The 23,761-nt window shown below is 46.0% G+C and overlaps 2 protein-coding genes across 17 annotated transcripts in view; one reads left to right on the forward strand and one right to left on the reverse strand.

The window, feature by feature from the left end:
- LOC308480602 (uncharacterized protein) overlaps positions 1-16,312 on the forward strand; it is a 29,089-nt gene extending 12,777 nt beyond the window's left edge. Inside the window, exons 2-5 of one of the 3 annotated variants that reach the window (XR_013988126.1) lie at positions 8,739-8,867; positions 13,132-13,317; positions 14,219-14,391; positions 16,032-16,312. Coding sequence is in view for 2 of the 3 variants with exons in the window: in XM_081012351.1 (XP_080868477.1) it covers positions 8,739-8,867; positions 13,132-13,317; positions 14,219-14,304; positions 16,032-16,106 (476 nt within the window). In the remaining variant the exon portion in view is untranslated. The remainder of the gene's footprint in view (positions 1-8,738; positions 8,868-13,131; positions 13,318-14,218; positions 14,392-16,031) is intronic. The other 2 variants (XM_081012351.1, XM_081012352.1) reach the window with 2 other exon arrangements.
- Positions 16,313-18,933: 2,621 nt separating this feature from the next.
- RASAL2 (RAS protein activator like 2) overlaps positions 18,934-23,761 on the reverse strand; it is a 221,272-nt gene continuing 216,444 nt past the window's right edge. For 10 of the 14 annotated variants that reach the window (XM_081012034.1, XM_081012023.1, XM_081012031.1 and 7 more), the window contains 2 exons: positions 22,839-22,869; positions 18,934-20,401 (listed from right to left, as the gene is read on the reverse strand). In XM_081012034.1, coding sequence (XP_080868160.1) covers positions 20,259-20,401; positions 22,839-22,869 — 174 coding nt within the window. In that variant the 3' untranslated portion in view covers positions 18,934-20,258. Of the gene's footprint in view, positions 20,402-22,838; positions 22,870-23,761 lie in introns of those variants that run through there. The other 4 variants (XM_081012036.1, XM_081012035.1, XM_081012030.1 and 1 more) reach the window with 2 other exon arrangements.

Below are 23,761 nucleotides of genomic sequence, written 5' to 3' on the forward strand. Positions count from 1 at the left end.
GGGGAGAAATTTGGCCATGACTTGAGACCTCCAGGCTGATAACATATAGACTGATGGACATGGGGAATTCAAACCGGGGAAGGGGGGGGGAGATTTGAAATCCAAAGGCTGTGTAACCATCTTTTGAATCTTTTTATATCTTTTATTTTCTATTTCTTTATATAACTTACGTATGTCATTTTATCTTGATTGGACGTGTTTAAAAAAGGGAATTCGTGGAAGGAACTGGGGTGGATCTTGGGGAAAATCCTTTTTCTTTTCTTGTTAATGATGTGGGACGGTGGCAAGATTTGTACAATTCAATTTGGATAGTGGGTTAAACAAATTAAGTTTCAAATTGGGAGTGAGAGCTTGTAGAACCAAATTAAGGAAAGGGGAATACAGTAGGGAGGGGGAGGGGGGGAGTCCCAGAAAGTAGGCAATGAAAGCAAGGTTTTAGGTATCTTTTTTTTCTTTTTCTTTTTTCTTTGTATTTCTATATTTCTGGAAACTTTAATAAATATGATTTAAAAAATAAAATAAAATTATCCAATATTTTAAAACAGCCATCTGAGCCAAGAACTGGAGGGCTGAATCTTCCAGTGACAAATTAGATTTGGTCCCAAAAGTATCACTGTGGAAGTGTGACCGCTTCAGTGACAAAGTGCTGTTGCAGCCACAGAGGGCAAATCTAATTTAAAGTTGTTGTTTAAAAGGAAAACAACTTGATTTGCAAGTTCACAGGTTTGCAAGTTCTGCCCATTCTTGAATATAGATTCCTACATCAACCGGAGAATTTGGGCAGCTGTACTTGAGGCTTAAAGACTGGCAAGCCACTTGCTAAGAGTAATACTAGAAACTAAGAGTTACATGCTGACAGAGGCCTGAAGGGCCGTATTCAATGTTGACATCTGTTTTCCCTCCCCTGCCACAAGGGAGAACAATAATAATCTCACTTAAGGACTAAGTAGAAAGCTAAGACCATGCGGCAGCTTCTTGGTCTGAGGGTCTGAAGTCAACAACAGAAGCCCTGTCCACCTCTGCGTCTGGTCCTTTGACCTCTCACAGAAGCTAGACTTCTGTCTCAACACACCTGGGAGATTAATAAACTGAAGAGTAGGCATGCAGGAGAAATCCATTCAGCTGGCATTTGAAGCCTTATCTATCAAATCTGCACTTCCCCAAACAATACACCGACTGGCCAGCTAAAGCAGGTGTGGGTAGCCTATGGGTCTCAAACCCTCAGTGAGTTAGGGAATTCCCCTGCGTGTAAAGTGCAAACTGAATTCACACTAAACTCCTGATGAATTTTCACTGCAGAAATGCAGAGAACTGAAATACAGTGGTACCTCGGGTTACATACGCTTCAGGTTACATACGCTTCAGGTTACAGACTCCGCTAACCCAGAAATAGTGCTTCAGGTTAACTTTGCTTCAGGATGAGAACAGAAATTGTGCTCTGGCGGCGCGGCAGCAGCAGGAGGCCCCATTAGCTAAAGTGGTGCTTCAGGTTAAGAACAGTTTTAGGTTAAGTACGGACCTCTGGAATGAATTAAGTACTTAAACTGAGGTACCACTGTAGTAATAATAATAATAATAATAATAATAATAATAATATTTTTTTATTTATACCCCGCCCTTCCCAGTTCAAAAACCGGGCTCAGGGTGGCTAACAACAAATTTAAGACAGTTAATTGTAAAAGCAGCATAAAATACAGTATAAAAACATGAATAACAATAAAATTCAAAGTTCAGAAATCAATTTAGGGGAAATCCATCTAATAAGCATTAGATAATCACCAGGGCTAGCTGGCTGAATTGGTCCTACTTGGGCCAGCAAGGAGGCCAGGGGAGAATTACCTGTTGGGTCTCAGAGCAGGTGATCGTCATAAAAGGGGAGAGGGAGGGAAGAGAAGGGAAATAAAAGATCAGGCTGAATTCAAATTAAAGGCCAGGCGGAATAGCTCTGTCTTACAGGCCCGATGGAAGGAGGTTAAATCCTGAAGGGCCCTAGTCTCATGGGACAGAGCATTCCACCAGGTCGGAGCCATCACTGAAAAGGCCCTGGCCCTGGTGGAGGATAGTCTGACTTCCTCAGGGCCCGGGACCTCTAAACTGTGGTTATTCGTGGACCTTAAGGTCCTCTGCGGGGCATACCAGGAGAGACGGTCCCGTAAATGAGGACTGGAAAATGACAAGAGGAGTGAACCACAAGAGACAGGTCCTTCCATCCTTATTGAAGAGAAATATATAGCTGAACTCCTCTTTGGTTAGCAGCTTTTGGCGAGGTAATGCAGGAATTATCTACCTATTCCTAGTTGTGTCTTGTGCAAAAGTGCAAGTAATATGTCTGCTAAAGACATGTGAAATTAATAGAGCTGTGTGTGTCCCAAGAGGCAGTGTGTAAATCCTGATGTTAATTACTTGTCCCAGACTAGCTGGGGCCACAAATGCACCAAACTAAGGCCTGAATGTGTTTGCCAAATAATAAACTTAATCTGCTAGAGGTTCCTGTGGATACAGACACAATCCATCAACACTGCAGCATCTTATAAACACAAGAAAGCTCTTATTACATGCTATCATGTTGCTGCTTGTCTGATGCTCACTGCCATGGAAGGCTTAGAGGACACATCAGAGCTGTCATTGTCTCTCAAACAAAACAGAAGAGTTACAGGAAATTCTTGATTCCACCCATGCACACCTAGGTCTAGTGCCATCTAGGAACTTTGTCTCTGTCATGACACAAGCCACACAACACACTTCCTGCCTGGAGAGCTCTTGCTCACTTTCTAAATGACATTTTGGTTGGTCTTTATAAAGATTTTGCCTGGCTATGGTATGGATGGTACTTTTTTTCTTATGGCCCAACACAATGTTTGTAAGTCTTAGAGAATACTGTATGTTAACTTCTTCAAACATGAAAATCAGGGATATCTTCCTTCCCAGTCTGATGACAGCAGTCCTTTCAGTTTCCTGGTAGAAGTCCAACCGCTGCAACATGCAGTTGCACTCACTTTCCTCACTTTGCCCAGGCTACACTTTTCAGAGAATTTGCTCTACTGTATTGTGGCCCCATGCCATATGTAGGCGTAATATATTTTGTAGTTGCTCAGAGACATCTGACATCTTTGCATCCCCCCAACATGACATGTCTCAGAAATGATAATGAAGTAGTTGTTCACATGTGGCGTAAATTGAATGCTCTTGTGAAAAACAGCTCAATTGTCGTGAAGGGTTTTTGCATGCAAGAAGAATATTGTATCAAACATCTGTGCACGGGCATCTTTTTTGTGTCCAACATTTCTTAAAATTACAGTTGTATGATGGCTCAAACCTCCTGGCAAATAGAAGGGGGAGAAATGGAGGCGGTGAGAGATTTTACTTTCTTGGGTTCCATGATCACTGCAGATGGTGACAGCAGTCATGAAATTAAAAGACGCCTGCTTCTTGGGAGAAAAGCAATGACAAACCTAGGCAGCATCTTAAAAAGCAGAGACATCACCTTGCCGACAAAGGTCCGTATAGTTAAACCTATGGTTTTCCCAGTAGTGATGTATGGAAGTGAGAGCTGGACCATAAAGAAGGCTGATCGCCAAAGAATTGATGCTTTTGAATTATGGTGCTGGAGGAGACTCTTGAGAGTCCCATGGACTGCAAGAAGATCAAACCTCTCCATTCTGAAGGAAATCAGCCCCGAGTGCCCACTGGAAGGACAGATCCTGAAGCTGAGGCTCCAATACTTTGGTCACCTCATGAGAAGACTCCCTGGAAAAGACCCTGATGTTGGGAAGAGGAAAAGGGGACGACAGAGGCATAGCTGTCAACTTTTCCCTTTTCTTGCGAGGAATCCTATTTGGAATAAGGGAATTTCCCTTTAAAAAAGGGAAACGTTGACAGCTATGGACAGAGGATGAGATGGCTGGACAGTGTTCTCGAAGCTACTAACATGAGTTGAACTGCAAGAGGCAGTGCCTGGTGTGTTCTGGTCCAAGAGAGTCGGACACGACTAAACAACAACAACTTTATGAACCACATTCATTTCATTTTGAGCCATATATGAGCCCTGCCATGCTGTTAAAAACACTGCAATGTCATGTCACAATAAATTTAAATGGTCCTTATGTATTGATCCACATATAGTAAATTTAGTGCTTTCATTTATGACAAAGTACCTAATTGTGAGGAATTCTGTACCAATGCACTAAAACCAGACAGTGACAAAACTGACACAGCAGTTCTTCCATCAGAGCAACAAAACCCAGCCCAATAAACCCTGCAGCCTCGGTATTTAATTTTGCCATGGCTCAGGTCTTCCTGGAGGCCAATTCTCAGGCTCTTAAGCATTTTGCTTCCATCCCAGGCACATGAAGGTCAGCAGGGCTCCTGCTCAAGCTCTTTACTGTTTTGCATATCCAAAGGCAGAACCCCAGGACTCATAGCTAATCTACAAAGTGCAAGGGTCTGTTAGTAGACTGAGAGAGCTGCTAAATGAAAGATTACACCTAAAAGTTGGTTAACAACTGTTTGGATAAAGTCACACACTTAGTGCATCACTGCAGTTTGCTGCTCTGTCAAACAACAGTTTTTGGCTCGCATTTAGAACTGTGAACTCCGAGCGGCAGGGCCGGCGCTATTTTTAGCAGAGCACTTAGTTTAATGAAGTTGAACTTGCCTCAAGAGGTTTCCATGAAAAGCCAAAATGCTTTCAGAAGTCTGGAATCCGGAGCTTTTGATTCCGTGTGTTTGCTCAGAGCAAACTTTGTTTCCCTTCACTCTGCAGTTTCAAAAAGCTTTGACAATATTCAAAATCATTTGCCTAGACCACAATTAGACCTATGTCAAATTATATTTTTAAAGTAGGTTCCTGTTTAATTACGGTCCGGGCAGCTGATCTACCGTACTTGTAATATGTATATGCTCATTATCTTTCCTTATGGAACATGGAACATGTATATTGTATGGGAAGGTCAGGAGGAAAATAGTGGGGTAGAGGAAAGGGTTAAGAACTGGTAGCCACTGGTAGCCACTGGTAGCCTTCTGACCCCTGCCTTTGCCATCCAAGTTGGAAATGGGAATTGCAACCAAACAGCCCACAAATTACAGAACACATATGCGAACACAGAGGTGACCTATGGGTTTATGATGGTTTCTGAGGAGAAGCCTTGGCAAAATAACCAAATCTAAGGTTTGCTTCCGTCCGATCCGCCACTATAAGCTGCAATGTGAAGGTAGCTTTTGGGGACGCCATGTGAAAAACTGCAAACTCAGGGATATCCATTTTAATTCTAATGGACCCAAATTTTACGTGGACCCTGAAGAAATGCAAAGAACCTCTCTTCCCCACTCCGTTTTCTTCCTTTCTGCTGGTGTGTGTGTGTGTGGAGAGAGAAACAGCCGGAGCCTGTGGCGTCCGCACAGCCGTCCAGATTCCAAAAAGGTGAGCAAGACCTTGAGAACAACCACCTGCCACCCAGCCACAGCTTTCAGCATTCAGAAACCAAGGCAGAAATAGCGTTCAGGTGGGCTGCAAGTTCACTGGATGGAAAACACGTTTTTCCTATGAAGAAATTGCGCTTGAATGCTGGGGAAATTAATATTCCAGCAAAAGCACTCACATCAGGAAGGAAATGGATTTGTACAACAAATGAGTAACAACTGACTGGGCAAGAACAGCAGCAAAAAAATCAATATGTCTGAAATAAATACATCTGAAATCAATGCACCATCTCAAAAATCACCTTCCCTGTTCCTACACTGCCTAGGTCACATCTTGATTTTCCTGGCACTCAAACCTGCTTTTTGCCTAACTGGCTTCTGCTGGGCTTCCCCACCTTCAGACCCCCCCATCTTGGGTGGCGCCCACAGCCCCGTCCCAGAAGGCGCCCCCCTCCCCTGTGCACTGAGGAGGCGGTGGAGGCAAGTGAGCCGGCACAGGCAGGCAGCCACACAGGCAAGTGAGCCAGTACAGGCAGGCAGCCACACAAGCAAGTGAGCCGGCACAGGCAGGCAGCAACACAGGCAAGTGAGCCAGCACAGGCAGGCAGCCACACAAGCAAGTGAGCCAGCACAGGCAGGCAGCCACACAAGCAAGTGAGCCGGCACAGGCAAGCAGCCACACAGGCAAGTGAGCCGGCACAGGCAGGCAGCCACACAGGCAAGTGAGCTGGCACAGGCAGGCAGCAACACCCTCACGCGTGAGGAAGTCTCTTGGCACTTACTCAGGCTTACTTCTGCGTAGGAGGCCGAGTTCTTGGCTGTGTCTCGTCGCTTCTCCCTTTACTCACCTCAGGGGGCTGTTGTGACACCCATCGACCCACCCGCAATGTGCATTCCCCCTGCCCTGAGAATGTACTCAGAGCAAATATAGCACTGATAGCAAGGTGATGCAGGCGCCTGGAACACATTCTTGTTTGGTAGTCACTAAAATGAAGTTTAGTCTGTAGCAGCAAGCGAACAAGACCCCCAAGGGAAGCAGCAGAGCTCATGCATTTCCCTGGCTTCTGCCGAAAAGAGGGATGGGGCGTGTCAGAGGCTCCCTTCATAAGTTGCTTTATTATTATTATTTATTATTATTTTACACGAACTTGATCTGAAATACAAATGTGTGGTCCTGGTTCAACGGAATGTGAGAAGAGTGAACAACCAGCATTAGTAGGGAACCAGGAAGGGTCACAACTAATGAGCAAAACAGATTGGGGAAAAGTGTGTTGCGAAAGAGCTGTAACAAGAAAAAACAGAGCAGTAAGAAATGCTCTGGCTCCATCTGGTGGGAGGAGCGAGGAAATGTCCTGCTACCATCTGCATCCCATCCCATTTTCTTTTGAGAAGTTTCAGATCATGTAGTGGAACATCTCTCAACTCTAGTAAGCTCAAGGAACTCGAAGAAGCTCAAAGCTACAAATGTTTAAAAGCTACCAAGGCACAGCCTGTGAAATCAAAACTGCCATGATCCAAAGGGTGTTGTTTGTTCCTCTGTCGTGTCAACCAGTAGTTTTGAGCATCTTATGCTTCTGAAGTAGGCTTTGGTTGTGCCAACTTGGGTGAAATGGTTTGCCTCTGCTGAGCTGTAAATATCCAAACAAGCACAGGCTTACAAAAGGGAACTCAAAATCCCAGTGTGCTGTTTCCAGTCCCTTTCCGCTCCATATAAAGAGAATACTAACCGTTGACAGAGCTAAGTACTTCGAAAGCATAAGATGCTACTTCCAAGTCTTTCACCCTGGCAGAAACAACCTGCTGCTCTCCGGCTGTTGGGCTTCACTGCCTTATCTGCATCAAAATTAATTTCAGTGTTCCATATTTCACACTAGAGCAAGATCGGAGCAATATCGACCCCAATCAGTTTTCTAGCAAATCAACAAAGATTGCCACTAAGAGTAAGCCTCCAGACTGGCCCATTTATCTAATTTGTTTTTAAACAGAGCAGATGGAGTTTCTTTGCTTAGCGTTGCCTCTGCTGCCTTGGAGCTATGTACCCAAGTCCGGCTCTGGGGCCATGCCAACGGAAGCAAACAACTTGCTTTGAATACCTTTCTTGTTCAAAGCTGCAGATGTTCTCCCTTGGGCCAATGGGCCTCACAAGCCATGGACATTCTAGAGGTGTTCCCTTTCTGCTGTCTGCAGAGCTATGTTTGCAGATGCAAACTGGAGCTGAAGAGGCAGTGTTTGGCTTTTGCTTGGCTCATGGCATCCTCTGGTTATTTTCCCTATTTGAAAAAACAACAACATGTTCCACAAACATTTCCACCCACGAGAGAGCAAGGGTTTAGAACAGGAGTCAGTTTTCCATAACAAATGCAGGAAGTCTTTTTCATCCGCAGGTGAGGATGGGTGGACATCCTCTATCTGGTTTCTTTAAAAAAAAAAGTAGAGAAAAAAGCAACACTGTGGTATGTTTTAGCTTCCACTAGTGTAAAAGGTAAAGGGACCCCTGACCATTAGGTCCAGTCACGGACAACTCTGGGGTTGCAATGCTCATCTGGCTCTATAGGCCGAGGGAGCCGATGTCTGTCCGCAGACATGTGGTCATGTGGCCAGCCTGACTAAGCCGCTTCTGGCGAACCAGAGCCAGAACACTGGAAACACTGTTTACCTTGCTGCAGGAGCGGTACCTATTTATCTACTTGCACTGGTGTGCTTTCGAACTGCTAGGTGGGCAGGAGCAGGGACTGAACAACAGGAGCTCACCCCTTCGGTGGGATTCGAACCACCGACCTTCCGATCGGCAAGCCACCACAGCACCACCCGCATCCACTAGTGTAGGAAACTGCTTAAAAGATGGGGTTTCCAGGACAAACTTGTAATACTAGCTGGATATACCAGAAGACACGGCAAAAAAGGAGCATCTGGTAAAGGCATGAGATGTGCTTGCTTTCAATACTTCTTCGTAACTAAGCCCATGGTAGGCTGGTTGGTCAGGAAAACAGCCAATTTAAACAATTAAAACAAGTCTCCTATTTTGAAATTAACATTTTTAAAAGCAACCCTAACCAGCTATGACCTCTCAGAAGCTTTTGATACATTAAGCCATGGTATCCTAATGGACCCAGTCCTACTTGGATGGTCGCTCCCAGAGGGTGATGCTTGGAGAGTTCTCTTCAGCCCTATGGGGCATTCAGTGTCGCAGGGTTTGATTTTAGCCTCCATGCAGATGAACACCTACATGAAACGGCTAAATGGGGTCATCCAGAGGTTTGGAGTACGCTGTCAGCAATATGCTGCTGATGCTCAGCTCTACTTCTCCTTCACATCTGCAGGGGAGGCAGTGGAAGTGCTGGACCAGTGTCTTGCCTCGGTAAAGGACTGGATGAGAGTCAATAAACTGAAACTAAGTGCAGAACAGACTACTAGACCAGATGGATGGGAAATTGCCTCTGAAGGAGCAGGTACGTAGCTTTGGGTTACTTCTGGATCCTTTGCTGTCACTTGAGGTTCAGGTGGCTTCAGTGGTGCAGAACGAAATAGATAAAATATAGGCGGCACAAGATATTGGTTTGCAGCTAAACTGAAGGCTAAGAATACACCCAGGAACCTCACCAAAATGCTGGAGAGGGTGCACCTCCACAGGCACATACCTCCACATGTGGTGGGAGTGTCCCAAAATCCAACTATTCTGGACAACAGCCATACAAGAAATATGTAAAATAACTAAGCAAGTAATAGACATCACCCCAGAATTGGCCCTACTAAATATCTTCCAAGACAACAATGCCCATTTACACCACAAAGAACTCATAACCCACCTGCTTTCAGCAGCCAGAAACACCATAACCAGACACTGGAGAGACCTGTCAGGAGTAAGCATGGACCAATGGTACCAAATAGTATGGGAAACAGCCCTACTAGAAAAATTAACTAATAAACTGAAACTGACACGGGGACAAACAGAAGAAGACGCCTTCACCCCGGTATGGCTCCCCTTTATCACATACACAGCCCAACAGGACAATGACAATAATCCACCAACAGCATACAAATCAATATGGCTAACCTGATCCAAAACACCCACCCACCTCACTCACACACAAAAACAAAGATCACCACAGCCAATCACAATCAAACAATCACACCCTAGGCCAACCCCAACCTCTCTCACCACCAAAGGAACACAAGTGAACAACACAAGCAACACTGACACCAAACTCTACATACATTAAACATAATAGAAACACCGTCACCCGACCCCACCCCCATCCATCTTCCCTCTCTCCACCCCCCTTTCTTTTTTCTTTTTTTTCTTCTCCCCCAATGCCTCAACAAATGAAACGGATTTGTAAAAATGTTACATGGAAAAAAAAATACGAGCCACTACACTTACTTCTGTAAAACAAGAAAATCCTTAATAAAATATTTTTTAAAAACCCTGAAGGCTAAGATAATGCAAAATAAACATGCAATGCATGGTTCTCTCTCTACATAAGCAAGGATAGAACACTCTGTCACTTATCCTACAAATAAGTGTCCAGAACTTCCCATTAACAAGGGCTGACAATTTCTCAATAAGAGGAAAAGTAAATAAGAAGGCTGTGTTAGATTAGCAGAGTTATAAATATTCATGACCGAAGAGTATAGACTGTGGGAGAGAATAAATAGGAGCCAAATACCAGCCATATAGGAGCCTAGGGAACTGCCTTGTATTGAGTCAAACAAGCAGTCCATTTACCTCAGTACTGTTTGCACTGACTGGCAGTGGCTGTCCAGGGGTTTGGGCAGGGGGCCTTCCAAGCTGCACCTTGAGATCCAGGGGATTCAACTAGAGACCTCCTGCAAGCAAAGCAGATGCTAATATAATCTTGTAGTGAGTTAAAAGGATGGTTTCTAGTGACTGTGATTACTTGCTAGACGCTGGCTCCAAGTGGTAGCCCTAAATAATACATATCAGAGATCATACAGCACCTAAAATTTGCTAGGCACTATACGGAGAATTAGTGATGTACAGAAGTGAGAGCTGGACCATAAAGAAGGCTGATCGCCGAAGAATTGATGCTTTTGAATTATGGTGCTGGAGGAGACTCTTGAGAGTCCCATGGACTGCAAGAAGATCAAACCTATCGATTCTTAAGGAAATCAGCCCTGAGTGCTCACTGGAAGGACAGATCCTGAAGCTGAGGCTCCAATACTTTGGCCACTTCAGGAGAAGAGAAGACTCCCTGGAAAAGACCCTGATGTTGGGAAAGATGGAGGGCACAAGAAGAAGGGGACGACAGAGGACGAGATGGTGGGACAGTGTTCTCGAAGCTACCAGCATGAGTTTGACCAAACTGCGGGAGAAAGTGGAAGACAGAAGTGCCTGGCGTGCTCTGGTGCAGGGGGTCACGAAGAGGCGGACACGACTGAACGACTAAACAACAACAACAATACGGAGAATTAAAAACAAGACAGTTCCTGCCCTCACAGTCTAGTGGGCAAAAGCAAAAAGATGGGAAGGGATGTTGTGCAGTTGTCATTGCTTTCCGATGCTGCTCACAGAGAGACGGAACCGAGTGCCCAGAAGGGAACTAACTGCCCGTATACATTTCTGAGTGGGGAGAAGGGAACAAGTTATCAGACTCCAAACCTGTGAGTCAGACTTTGGGAGAGTCGTCTTGGAACAGCCCACCCACTACCCAAAGCTGTTCGCCATCCTTCAAGGAAGCAGCAATCACCATTTAAAGCATTCAGCGATGCCGCACTGCATGGCTTCTTCACGCCACAATGCCCCTCCTTGAAATGCTTGTTGAAAGCATTGCCAACCACCAGCCTTGCTTGAGGAACAGGACAGCTCAGGTGAGTTGTGGAGGAGATGCAAGGAATGGGCTGGTGGTGGTGGCACTTGCCAGAGAGAGCCCCGTGCAGTTGTCTGTTGGCATGGCTCCAGTAGTCAAATCACACACGTTATATTTAACGCATCTACCCCGCCTTCCTGTCTCCTGTCTTTCCCTCTGACTGAACTGGGAGATGGACATGACGAGGTTTTGGGAGCTGCTGACCATCTTGCTGTTTCTGGCAGGTACAATTGTTTTGTGGGAACAAGTTCTGGGACTGGAATGGGACAGAGTCTGAAGTTGCATCTTAAGTGGGATACATGATTGATTAGGCTTAGGGTAGTAGACATCCCTGCCCCCCCCCCCCCTTTTAAATGTCCATACTTTGGCCAATAGATTTAGATGTTTGCTTAGAAAAGTCAAGGTTTTGCAGCTTCTCTCATTACTCCTTCGGTATTCTAAAAGGGACTGAAAATGCATTTGTTACATTTCTCCAATACCTGAAGTTTGCACAGGTAATACAAAAGAGATGTCTACCTGCAAGATCAGAATATTCTCAGCACCAAGCACTAATATTTTCCCCAGAAATTGAATTTGTGGGGGTGGGATGTTTGAATTTTCAGGGGGCCACAGGCTCAGACCCTTTGTCTTTGGCAAATTTGCTCTCAGAGTGGATAGCATCACAGTAAAAGAATTTAAACTGTTTCAGAATCATGACCACTTCATTAGATTTACAGTAACCTAAATTCTAACTAAAACTAGCTACAATTCCTTGTTTTCTGTTGTAATTTTGCACAACTCTTAAGTGATTGAATGCAATGTGTTCATTGCAGCCACCTCATTCATTCAGTAGTTTCAGTCCTTCAGTTGATGCTTATATAATCACAAAGAACACAACTTTTTTCAAAGTAAAAAATTATGTTCAGGGATAAGAGAACACACTGCACAGTGTTCAAGCTGTTGTGCTTGAAAGTAGATAGCAATTTCTACTTCATTAATTCCAGGAAAACAAGAGTGGGTGGAAATAATATCCTCCCCCCCTAGTTAGAAAACAGCAGCGTCTGACAAGTGGATCCCTGGTGGCGTGTGTTCAGAGACCTCAAGAATATGCATCCATAGAGATTTCCCTGTCTCACTCCTCACTTTATAAAATCCCCCATGAGCATTTCGGAGGGTGGCAGCAGTTAATGTCCTGACATCCATCTCTTTTTGGTGACAAGTAAACCTTTCCTCTTCCCCAGATGTTGGATGGAATATGATGAGCCAGTTGCTGGCGACACTTTTGAGTTCCCTTTTGAGAATGGTGCTGTTTTTTAATACTGTTATGTTCAATTATTGATGGTTGATATGTTTTACATTTTGTGTATGTTTTTAACTGTTGTGCTGTGAAAGGCAATTAAGAAGCTGAACAAATCACTGTCCTTGGCACCATCCAAAGTAGCAGGGATGACAAGAGCTTCCCAGGATACTGTAACTGGCTTAGAAGATGAGCTCCGAGGGTCTCATCCTGTGCTTGTCCTGGGCCTAGAACACATGCGTCAAAGCTCTCTAGGCATGTCAGGGTGCTTTTTTGTTCGACCCTCCTCCTTCCCCAGGAAAATCCACTCTTTAGCACTGAATCGGAGCAAATGTTAATCTCCAGAAAACCCAACAACCATTTCCTTCAATTCAGTGGTCAAGACTGGGTTTCCCCATGGAAAGCGGCAGGACTTTCAGAAGTCTGGATGAGCCCTAACAATGGGCAGCCAAATACTTTTGGGAAGCTTCCAAAAGCACTCTGAGCACTCAGAATAGTACCTTGTGTGTGGGTGTGCATGCATGCGCAAAGTATGTTTCTTTTTGTCAACACATAAAACCATGCGGCAAGTAACCTTGGTTCCATTTGCTCAATGTCTTTCTGGGCTAGATGCTGGAAGAGGAATGAGAAGCATCCCTGGCAGTGAGGCGGGATCCAAAAGCAGAGCCAGCTTTGCCGATAGCATTGGAGGTGCAGCGAGTGGGATGAGCTCTGTCATTGGTGGCTTTTTTGGAGGCAGTTCTGGGAATTCTGCACAGCCTGAGGGGGATTCTGGGACCACCAACTCCCAGCCAGGTACCATATTTTTCCATGTATAAGATGACCCCTATTTTTTTTTAACCCCAAAGTAAGAAATTAAGTTGTTTAGCTTTTTTTGGGTGGGGGGAGGTCACTTCTGCCAATTTCTCACCTGCCTGCCCGCCACTGCCGATCGCTTGCCACACCACTGCCGATCGCGCACCTCGCCACAGTTGCCAATTACCGTATTTTCTTTCAGGGCACAGGGATGAAGGCTCCCCATGCCCTGTGGAGGCTTCCCGCGACCAAGCCAGAAGCTAGAACAACAAGAAGGAGCGCTGTGCAGTGCTCCCTCTAGCTGTTCTGGCTTCTGGGATAGCCGTGCAGCCTGCATTCGCTCCATAAGACGCACACACATTTCCCCTTACTTTTTAGGAGGGAAAAAGTGTGTCTTATAGAGCGAAAAATACGGTATCTGCCCACTCGCCGCCACCAACAGCCCACCCACCCACTTGCCGGTGCCGCCAATCGCCTGCCCAATTGCCACAGCCAATCGCTAGCAGGCCTTGCTGCAGCCACCAATCACCCGCCCAATCGCCACTGCCAACCTCCAGTTTGCTGCTGCCATTAATCGCATGTCCCCCCCCCTGCATTCACTATCCGTGTATAAGACTACGCCCAATTTTTGCCTCACTTTTTAAAAGCAAAAAGCATTGTCTTATGCACAGAAAAATACGGTATTTGGGACAGCATTCTTTATTCAAATAACCCCATATTAAAGAATCTCAGGGGTGTATGAACAACATACACCTAGCTTTATACAAATACACTATTGCACGCAGGAGTGGAAAATTACGTCTGGGCGGGGGAAGAAACTACCTTGTGTGGCATCTCTAATTCAAGGCATCCCACTTGGCAACTAATCTTCTTGCTTTTCTTGCTGCTGCTCTCCATACAGATGCCATGTACCTTATTGTGAAAGTGGACTTGGTTTCACCTGGCCCAGTAACCATTTCTGCTCTGAATCAGGCACTTCTGAAGGAGGTGAGGAGTGAGAGAAACCGCTGGTAGTAGTTGATCACAAATTTTGGTTTATGAAAGCATCCTTCTCCCATGCTAATAATCGGCCAGGTATGTAATAATGAAGAACTGGGTGCTATATAGCCCATAAGGAGGTTTCTGCCACCCCAATTTATATTCTGAAAAAACCCAAGAATGTCTGTGCCCCCTGGGATGGCATTAAGACCCATTAAATATGGCGTCTCCACGCCAGTGCAGTAAGATGGCTCATCTACTTAATATACATATAAGTGAGTAAAGTAAAAACTAAGTTTTGGATCACCTCAAAGGAAAGCCCCACACTCCCTGAGCAGTGTCCTCTTTAAAATGCTCAAACATCATATCCAGTCCAGTTTTAGGGTAGACAACGTAGACCCTTATTCATTTCTATAAAAGCTGGTCTGAGCCCAGCCCAGGAAAATACACAAAACACTCTATTGTGCCAAAATGAAGTTTGGGGCTGTGGCGGAAGTTTGCTTTGCTGGGGCAGGTTAGGTCAACAAGTGTTTTCTTTTTCCCTGCCAGCAAACGGTTGACGAAAGGCAGCCTCTGATTGGCGGGGGTTCCAGGAGAGGGGTTTGAAAAGGAGAGGATTTGGAGAGACAGTTCTTTAGGTTGGGAGTCGGGATGGGAGAGGAGAGACAGTTGGTTCTGGGTAGAAACATCCTCTCTGAGGAATATATCACAAGCTGGAGAAAGGAGTCTCTGAGCTTAGTGTGAAGGACAGTGTGTGGTGTCCTGTAAGAGTAATAGGCCAGGAATTAATTGGGAGGCTGAGCCAGGAGAAGCTGTGAGAATACAGTCTATTTAGGTCTCATTCCAGTCAGGAGGGGAGAGATTCTGCTCCAAAAAGAGAATAATAATAATAATATTTTTTTATTTATACCCCGCCCATCTGGCTGGGTTTCCCCAGCCACTCTGGGCGGCTTCCAACAAAACACTAAAATACAATAAGAAGACTCCCAAACCAGTTAAGAGGGGTGTGGAGACTCCTTGGGTCTGTTACTTGGAGGACCTCAGGAGCAGGGTTGTCCAAGGGGTGTGTAACTGACAGAAAATACCACCTTGTTTAAGAACCAAAGTATTAAGCGGCAAACAACAACTGAGACAGAACTGAAGTGAAATAGCATCATAATCTGAAGTATCCTATGTTTTACCCACTTGTGTCATAAACTTTGTTGTTTATTTGATCAAATCCTGCCTGAGACTCCAAATTATTAAGTTTTCCCTCACACAAGTCCCCCACAAGATAATCTGGGGTAGTTTGTAGGAATTCGTGGAATTGCTGTTCTGTGAGGGGGGTGCACTATATTTAAGCGAGGGCAGGCCCAATGGCGCCAGGGGGAAAAGTCCTGTTGCACCGTTGCAGGGGCCAGACAGGATGCTGGGATGGCTGACAGAGGACACTCTGATGGAGAGGTTGACTATAAATTGTGGTGGCCCAAATCTCTATTTCCTTATTAATTTCTGCACAGACTGGCAATTGTTGGCATACCTTGTCTCTCAAAACTATGTTTACTGGAATTTGAGGCAGTGGGGGGGGGGATCTTCTACTACACATAAAAGGATGGACTAATTAGCGAGGATATTTCCTCTGTGATAGCTTTGTATACGGGAAAAGCATAAACAAATATTTGAAGCTCTCACAGAAAAGTTCACTTTAGGTTAAACTCCATTCTTGGAATACTTCACCTTCTTTTTTAATGTGCCAGGTGCAACAGATGTTGGCAGGTTTTCTCAAAGGCACCTTCCACTTGACATGGGTCACCTATAAAGAGAACAAGTAGACCTAGGAAAGGCCTTTACTCAGATGCCACCTGGACCCAGAGGAGAGAAACTGCATTGTCATTTTGAACCATGGACTGATGCATTTCCAGATCACTGGGACAGAGATCAAGGGGGTGTTAGCAATCAGAATTACTTACCTGCTTTAACCTGACTATCCTACTTTCTTGTACTGGTGAAACTTGTTATTATTACCATATCCTCTCGAGATCTTTAACTTTTATATTCTGTTTTATTTTCCTTATACGCAACAAAATGATTTTGTAAGCGACTTTGTATATTTTGGATTAATAGAAAGCCATTGCAAATTTAATTCAAAATAGGGGGAGGGAAAGAAATGAGCAACAAGCACATGTCATGCCAAATAATTAACCCGTAAGAAAGGTTGCAAAGCCAAACTCTAACCCAACCTCACTTATGTCCAAGAAGTTCCAAACATGGGCTTGTCATCATCAAAACTGTATTTCAGAAAGTATACCAACAGTTCTCTATTGTTAAATCTGTAAAATAACTTAAAATGTGATAAAATGGTAAGACAAGTAAAATGATAAGACTTTTAAGACAAATCAGTTTTTATTATAAGTGGGATCCATGGACCAATTCATATCACAATTTGAGCGTGTTCATCTTATATGCTGTGGCGAATTCAAACTTTTCAATATCCCTTCTTGGAAAGAAAGTACTTACAAGTGTAGAAATTACGATGTAACACACAACACAAGAGCAGATTGCGTGAATGTTGCTGTATGGGCACAAGGTATAGAATGGATGGCAAATCTGTGGCTCTCCAGGTCTTGTCAGGCTACAACTCCCACCATCCCTGGCCACGGGCTTGCTAGTCAGGGCTTGTAAAGCTCTACACAATATACCCCTGAAACATCATTTTTTTAATGAAAAAAGGTGAGGAAATCAAAGTGCATTTCACCTAGATTGCCACAAGGTGTCACCACATCTTTTTAGATCCTGGAGCTGTGCAATTTCAGGCAACCTCAAAGCCAGGGGTCAGCAACCTTTTTCAGCCGTGGGGCGGTCCGCTGTCCCTCAGACCATATGGTTGGCTAGACAATATCTTTTTTGGGGGGAAACGAACCAATTCCTATGCCCCACATATAACCCAGAGATGCATTTTAAATAAAAGGACACATTCTACTCATGTAAAAACACGCTGATTCCCGGACCGTCCATGGGCCGGATTGAGAAGGCGATTGGGCCGCATCCGGCCCACGGCCTTAGGTTGCCTACCCCTGCTCAAAGCAGACCAAAAACTAGGATGAAAAATAAAGGACAAAACTAGGCATGGTATAGCTGCATGAGTGCCCGTTCTCCATCTCTTTCCTTTCTTTTTCCAAATAGGCATGGGTGGGCCCAATCGCAATCAGGATAGTGAAGGGAAAGAAGGGAGGGTCCTACTCTGAGTAAAGCTCCTGATAAAATTCCTCCCCCACCAGTTGCTTAAAGGGAGAGTGTGCAACCCTGTTCAAAACAGACTGCATACCTACTCCTGGACCAGCTGACACCCCCCGCCCCGCCCCAGACCAACACTATGACCTTTTAGCATGCCCAGGCCTTTTAATGCTGCATTTTTGAGACATTCTCAGGGTTGTGGGTTTGAGCCCCACATTGGGCAAAAGATTCCTGCACTGCAGGGGATTGGACTAGATGGCCCTCAGGGGTCCCTTCCAACTCTGTGATTCTGATTCTATGTTTTGCCTTGTGCTGGATGTTGTGAACATGCCCAAGTCATTCAGATCAGTCTCAGAGGCCCTGCTCAGTGTCCCCTGTTTACTGAAGGAAGGCAGATGGAGACTGGAAATAGGGCTCTCTCTATAGTAGCTCCTGTTCATTGAATACCTTTCCTGATCTTCTTTCTTGCCCAGGGCTTCCCATGCTTCCCATTGTATGCTTTTCCTATGCTGAGTTTTAACAACTCCTTAGATGTTGAAGTCTTGTACTCTGCTTTTACTGGCAACTATTGATTATATTGGTTTTATGCAAACCACTCTTGCAGCCATAACAAAATATTAAATATGGTCACCCACATTCTTTCCACTACCGACCTCACACATGGGTTCATATCATCCATAGGCTCCCTGGGGCCTAATGAAAAGGGAGACAGCATACATGTAATGTGACTAAGCCCACATTTCCAAGTAACCACACCCAGTGTGGTTTAATGTACATATTAAAACAGTATGGGAGACAAAGTGGATCATTTTGGCACCTCATAAGCTGCTGGCTGCAGGACAGAACAGCAGTCTCTTAGCAAGCAGTGCCTTCTGAGCACTGGCCCCCAAGAAAGATGAGAATCACCTAAATAAATCCAGCCCCATATTAGCAATGCATTGCAGGACACCATGAATAGCTGAAGGATGCTGAGAGCGTCCGGGACCTGTCCATCTTTCAAGGTGACTTGAGACTGAAACCACGTGGGAAGCTGAACTGAACTTCCTCCAGGAAAACATGGAACTGCTTTGCCATAAACTACCATGAATCTATCTTGAGCAGGGCTGAGCCAAGATATTTTGGCACCCAAGGCAAACCCCCTCATGGCAGGGTCTAACAGAATTTGAGCTGTGCACCAACTCCATTGAAAACTCGGATCTGCTTCGAATGATGCACAAAACCTGCCACTTTCGCTCATGGGCCCTGTAATCCTGAGGTCATAAAAGTGCAAGGCTTCATCAATGGTTTGTTCAACAACTCAACGTTTCAATTTCTAGCCTGGATGAGCAGCTAAAGTTTCCTTCTGAGATTTCTTAGGACATTTCCACTCACCCCAACTCACACGGCTCCATCTTTCATCAGTGCAGACACAGGCTGAGTCCAAAGTGTTTAAAGTTAAAGTTTATTTTGTAATTCTTTGTAGGAATATCAATAAAAGACCTCAAATGTATCTATATCTGTACATATACAAGAAACTGTTCAAAAATATTCACAGAACAAAAATAAATCTTCTTTAGAACAAACCCAGACAATGAAATGCAGAAGTGGTCCAGCATTACTGGCATAAAAATACAGGCTTAGAGAGGGGAACGGGGAAACAAGGTATTGTGTTAAGGGGGAAACCATATCAAAATAAATTATTCAAAGCTAACATTGCAAACGAAACAAAACGAAACAAAGGAAAGGGGAGGAAACAGTCCTGTAAGATGACCTTCTTGTTAAGGCCCAGGAGGCAGCAGAAAGATTGTGAAAGGACTTGTGGAAGAAGGTCACACCAAAACACGCTGTCTCCGCTCTTTCCTCCCAACACTTTTGGGATCTAAGTTATTGGAAGGATAGAGATTTCTCTGCACCAAGATCAGAATGGTTTGGGGAAGGGGCTTGACCAAGATCAGCACAAAGCTGCCTCAATGGCCCCAAAGCCTGCCTGCCTGCCACTGGCGGACGAAGGTGGGGGCGGGAGGCCGCCCTGGGGGCCATGCTGGGGATGTGTGACATCATGACCGTCCCTGCCCCTGGGGCGCTCATTGCTCACTGTGCATCTCCGAGATGCTTGGCGCTCGCCGGCCATACCGCCGCTTGCCGTGCACCCCCTGGCGCGGGCAGGGCGCAACGCCCCCTGGGACGCACACTAGCCACACCCCCGGATGTACGCCGCTCCTGGTGCCGGTGCAGGTAGCTCCACCACTGCTGCCTGCCTCAGAGAAGAGGTGGGATCGGCTGCGCGGCTTCCTTTGAAGGGGGGAGGGAGGGAGGCAGGATGGCAATCCTACCTTCCCCCCTCCCCCCATCAAAGGGAACGGTGCAGCCGATGCGGATCTCGCCTTCCCCCTCCACCCCCCCATCAAAGGGAGCCACAGGCAGCGCAGTCGGTGATGGCTGCCCTTAGCAGCTCCGTGCTGCTGTGGCTCCCGCCATCTTGCCTCGCCAAAAGCCCCTTCCCAAAGACATTCTGACCTTGGTACAGAAGGTCAGAAGAGAAGGCAGAAGAGAAGAGCAGGGAGGAAAGAGAGGAGAGAGCCTGTTTTGGTGTGACCTTCTTCCACAAGCTCTAGTTGTGCAGTATTTCTGCTGCCTCCGGGGCAGGCAGGCAGGCAGTCTTGGGGAACGTTGAGGCTGTTGCGTGGACAGGCTTGGAGTGGGTGGGAGAAATGAGGAGCTGGCAACTGGCAGGTGGGAGAAGTTGCAGTTAGCAGCTGCTGTTTTTAAATTCACCGTTCTCCGTGATGGAAAGCCTGGTGGGGTTGGTGGGGGAGATGCCGTTCCGAGCCTGCATGCTGTAGTGCTCCTTCACTTGCGTTAGGGCACTCATGAGCCGCGTGTTGGCTGAGTCCAGAGACAGGATTCTTTTTTCCTGCAACAAAACACACTGATTCAGATCAGAACTGCCTGGCTTCACTGCAGCGAGGCCTTAATGACTTCACAACCTGCAACACCTGGGTCTCAAGGTGAGCAGCAGTTCTCTAAAGGAGGGCTGTTGCTTTTTCGCCATAGGCTGATCCAGCCTGGCCAGGGCTCTGAAGCAGAACAGAACGAGCCTGCCTCTTTCTGCTGCCCAGCATCTGTCCTGTGGAAGCTGCCAATTAGCCACGTTTAAAAGCTGATTGAGTGGTGGATCATGTAAGATCACAGAGGCAGAAGTCAGCAGGGAGATTCCTGGAGATTTAATGGGTTAATTTTTGAACAGAGGAAAACAGAAAAAGGCAGCAGGAGGATATGAGAAAGAGGATTCTAGAGTGGAGGTAGAGTATGGATTGGGACCCTCCAGAGACACCCTCCCACTGAGAGAGGGCTTGCAATACACCCCAGGGACACTGAAAATTATAAATGCGGATAGATGCCAGCAGTGTGAGGGTGCAGCAGCAACACAGGGGCAGCGGGGGGTGGGGGTGGGGAGGGACAGAAAGCAGCCCGAAGCTGGAGGGAAGGAAGTATGCATGACAGGAAGGGGGAAGGGGGAGAAGGGGGGAAGTTTGTGCGAAGGGTGGCAGTGATGGTAGGGTGATGGGGAAGATGGCACTGATAAGACACAAAAACCAAACAGGGCGCCTGGCTTCTTAGACCCATTCCAGCTCAGTTACTCCAGGACTCTGCAGAATCAAAAAGCCCTTTCTGGTTTTGATTCAGAAACTAGGGGCTTTTGCGTTAAAGAGACAAGAGAAGGCCGGGAACATGATTGGAGGACATGTAAATCTCTGGTACTACCTGGCAGGGGAGAACCAAATCAAAGAGGCACAAGGCCTTGCTTTGGTTTAACCTTAACTTCCAACAAAAACTGGCAGTCGTGTCAGGCTGGCCGGCCTTCAAGTGGAAAAACCACGAGATGTGCTTGGGCATTCCTGTTTCAACAGGAACTGATGCAACATGCAAGGGCTCTGTAGGGCTCAACACAAATGAGGGAAGGCAGAACAATGTACAGAGGGCACAAACATGAAGGAATGAACACGTCACTTCCCTCTGGAGACAAAAGGCAGGAGACACGCGGAGTCTGCAGTTGCTGCCCAAACTCTGCTGGTGGGGCGGGGCACAAGCCCTATGGCAATGGAGGGGGCACAGCAGGAGTGGCAAGGTCACTTCCAAAAGCACTACCTTAGCCAAAGGGGTGGGTTTTCCAGCACTTCCTACCAAATGTGGCTGCTCTGTGTAATCTGAGGCCTGAAATTCTGAGAAAAGTAGCCTGCGCTGGAGGACAAAGGGTTCGATATGCAAGTCTGCTGCTGATGTATGCATCTGGGCTTCAGGAGAAGCAACTCACAGTTACCAACATTCATGCGAGAGCTTCCACATTTCTTGCTAAATTCAGAACCCTTCATGGGCTGGGTAGTTTGGGCTGCTGGGAGCCTTTCACTCATTTACTTCCCCATCATGTCCAAAACAGCTCTCGGTCATGGGAAAGCACTGCGATCCATAAGGAGTATGTGCAGCACACATAAGAGATGCATTTGTGAAGACACTATCCCACTTTTTAAGGCTTGCAGAGGTAAAACTTTTAGAGGGAGCAATCTGTCTATACATAGAGGAAGCCTGCCTAAGATCAGCTCCCTTCCTGACTGGTGTCCTTCTCCCTGCCAAAATCTATCAGTTCATTCTCCATAAAAGGAATAATTCCAAAATATCTATCACAAAACAGTACTTTGAAAGGTGCCAAGCCAAAGTCTCGGACACCAAATGAGAATGCCCAGCACTAGAGATGCTAGAATTTCAGAATCCAGGTTCCACCAACTGGATTCGGGGAGGGGGGGGGGTCTGATTATGTTAAGACACATTTTGGTGTCCAGCTCAAAAAGCCCTAAACGTGATTTCCTACGGGAATCAATCTGGGGGAAACAACTTCCAGTTGCCTCATGGCCATCCTTATAATTAATCTAGTTCATTTTTCTGAATCAGTTTTAAATTATATTAAGAGGAGCTCCCTACGTACACCATACTTGACTCAGAAAGAATGACTGCAAAGTTGCAGATGAAAAGCTCTCACTGCTGCTGAAATAATCCAGCAAGATCTCTTATTTAAGGTTGACCCTGCTTCCGCTGGCATATGAACATGGGTGCATTTGTCCCTTCTGTGGCGATTCAAATTCAAAAGCAAAGGCGTGAGCTTGGGAGTTCAAGGGGAGGGGGCGCTGACGACACCCCCTCCATCAAAAAGCAAGCAAGGGGCAATCCAAGCTTATTCCAAACTGTCTCTGGATGAGGCGCAGGGAGTGGCAGGAGCTGGAATGTGTAGGGGGAGGTGAGTGCGCCAGGCCAGGGCAGGGGGGTGCTCAGCTAGAGAACTGATTGGGAGTACTTGCCTGCTTGAATTATCTCATCCCCATTTAAGACCTGTAATTTAACACAGCAGTGATGTCACTTGCAATCACAAATGGAAGCTCAGTGCACAGTGAAGCTCTGCGAGTTCATGGAGGTGCGGGATGTGTGTGTGTAGAAGTGACATCCAGGGTCCCCCTTCCCCATCCAGCAAAAAGAGATTGACTAAAGAAACAAGAAGTGCCAGGGGGGTGAAATTTGGGGCAAATCATCCTAAAAGCTGATGCTACGAGGGTGAGGGCTCCTTGCTTCAGAGCACATGGGAGGGAGGGTAAACCAATGGCCACATGCACTTCAGCAAACCAGCAGCGACCTAGTTCAGGGCTTTTGCTTCCTACCCCTCTTGCAATGGCCTCTCATACAGTCATGGTGGCTCCAGCCAGGTTCTTGGTTGCTGTGGGAAACTGAGGCAGCTCTGATGCATTCCTATACCCCTCAGCCATCTTCTGGAGAATAACCCATGAAATGATTAAGTACTGGGGACTTGTGTCCAGAGCTTTAACCAATAGCATGTTTCTGTCACAAATCATTTGGGAGTGGGGCCATAGAAACAGACCTCATTCAGCCCAAAACACTCTGTTTGATTCCTCAAGTTAGGCAAGTGGCTCTGATCGAGCTGCCGTGTAATTAACTCAGTCTTGCAAACAAGTACTTAGAAACTACTAGCCCTTCTGCCTGTACAGATTGTGGCCCAAGAGCAAAAACAAAAAAAAAACAACAACAACAACAACAAAAAAACAAATCCTTGTTTCTGGAAAAGTTCCCTGGAGAAGATTTGCACTCATGACAGGAGATCAGGCAATAACTTGTTCAAAAGCGTAAGTTATAGCAAGGCATTTCTGCTTAGATCTGAACTTAGAAATCATCATGGAACAGCTGGGAAAAGTAGCCAAGAGGCAAGCTGCTT

This window comes from Podarcis pityusensis (genome assembly GCF_964106645.2).
Source record: "Podarcis pityusensis genome assembly, chromosome: 6".
Taxonomy (NCBI): Eukaryota; Metazoa; Chordata; class Lepidosauria; order Squamata; family Lacertidae; genus Podarcis; species Podarcis pityusensis.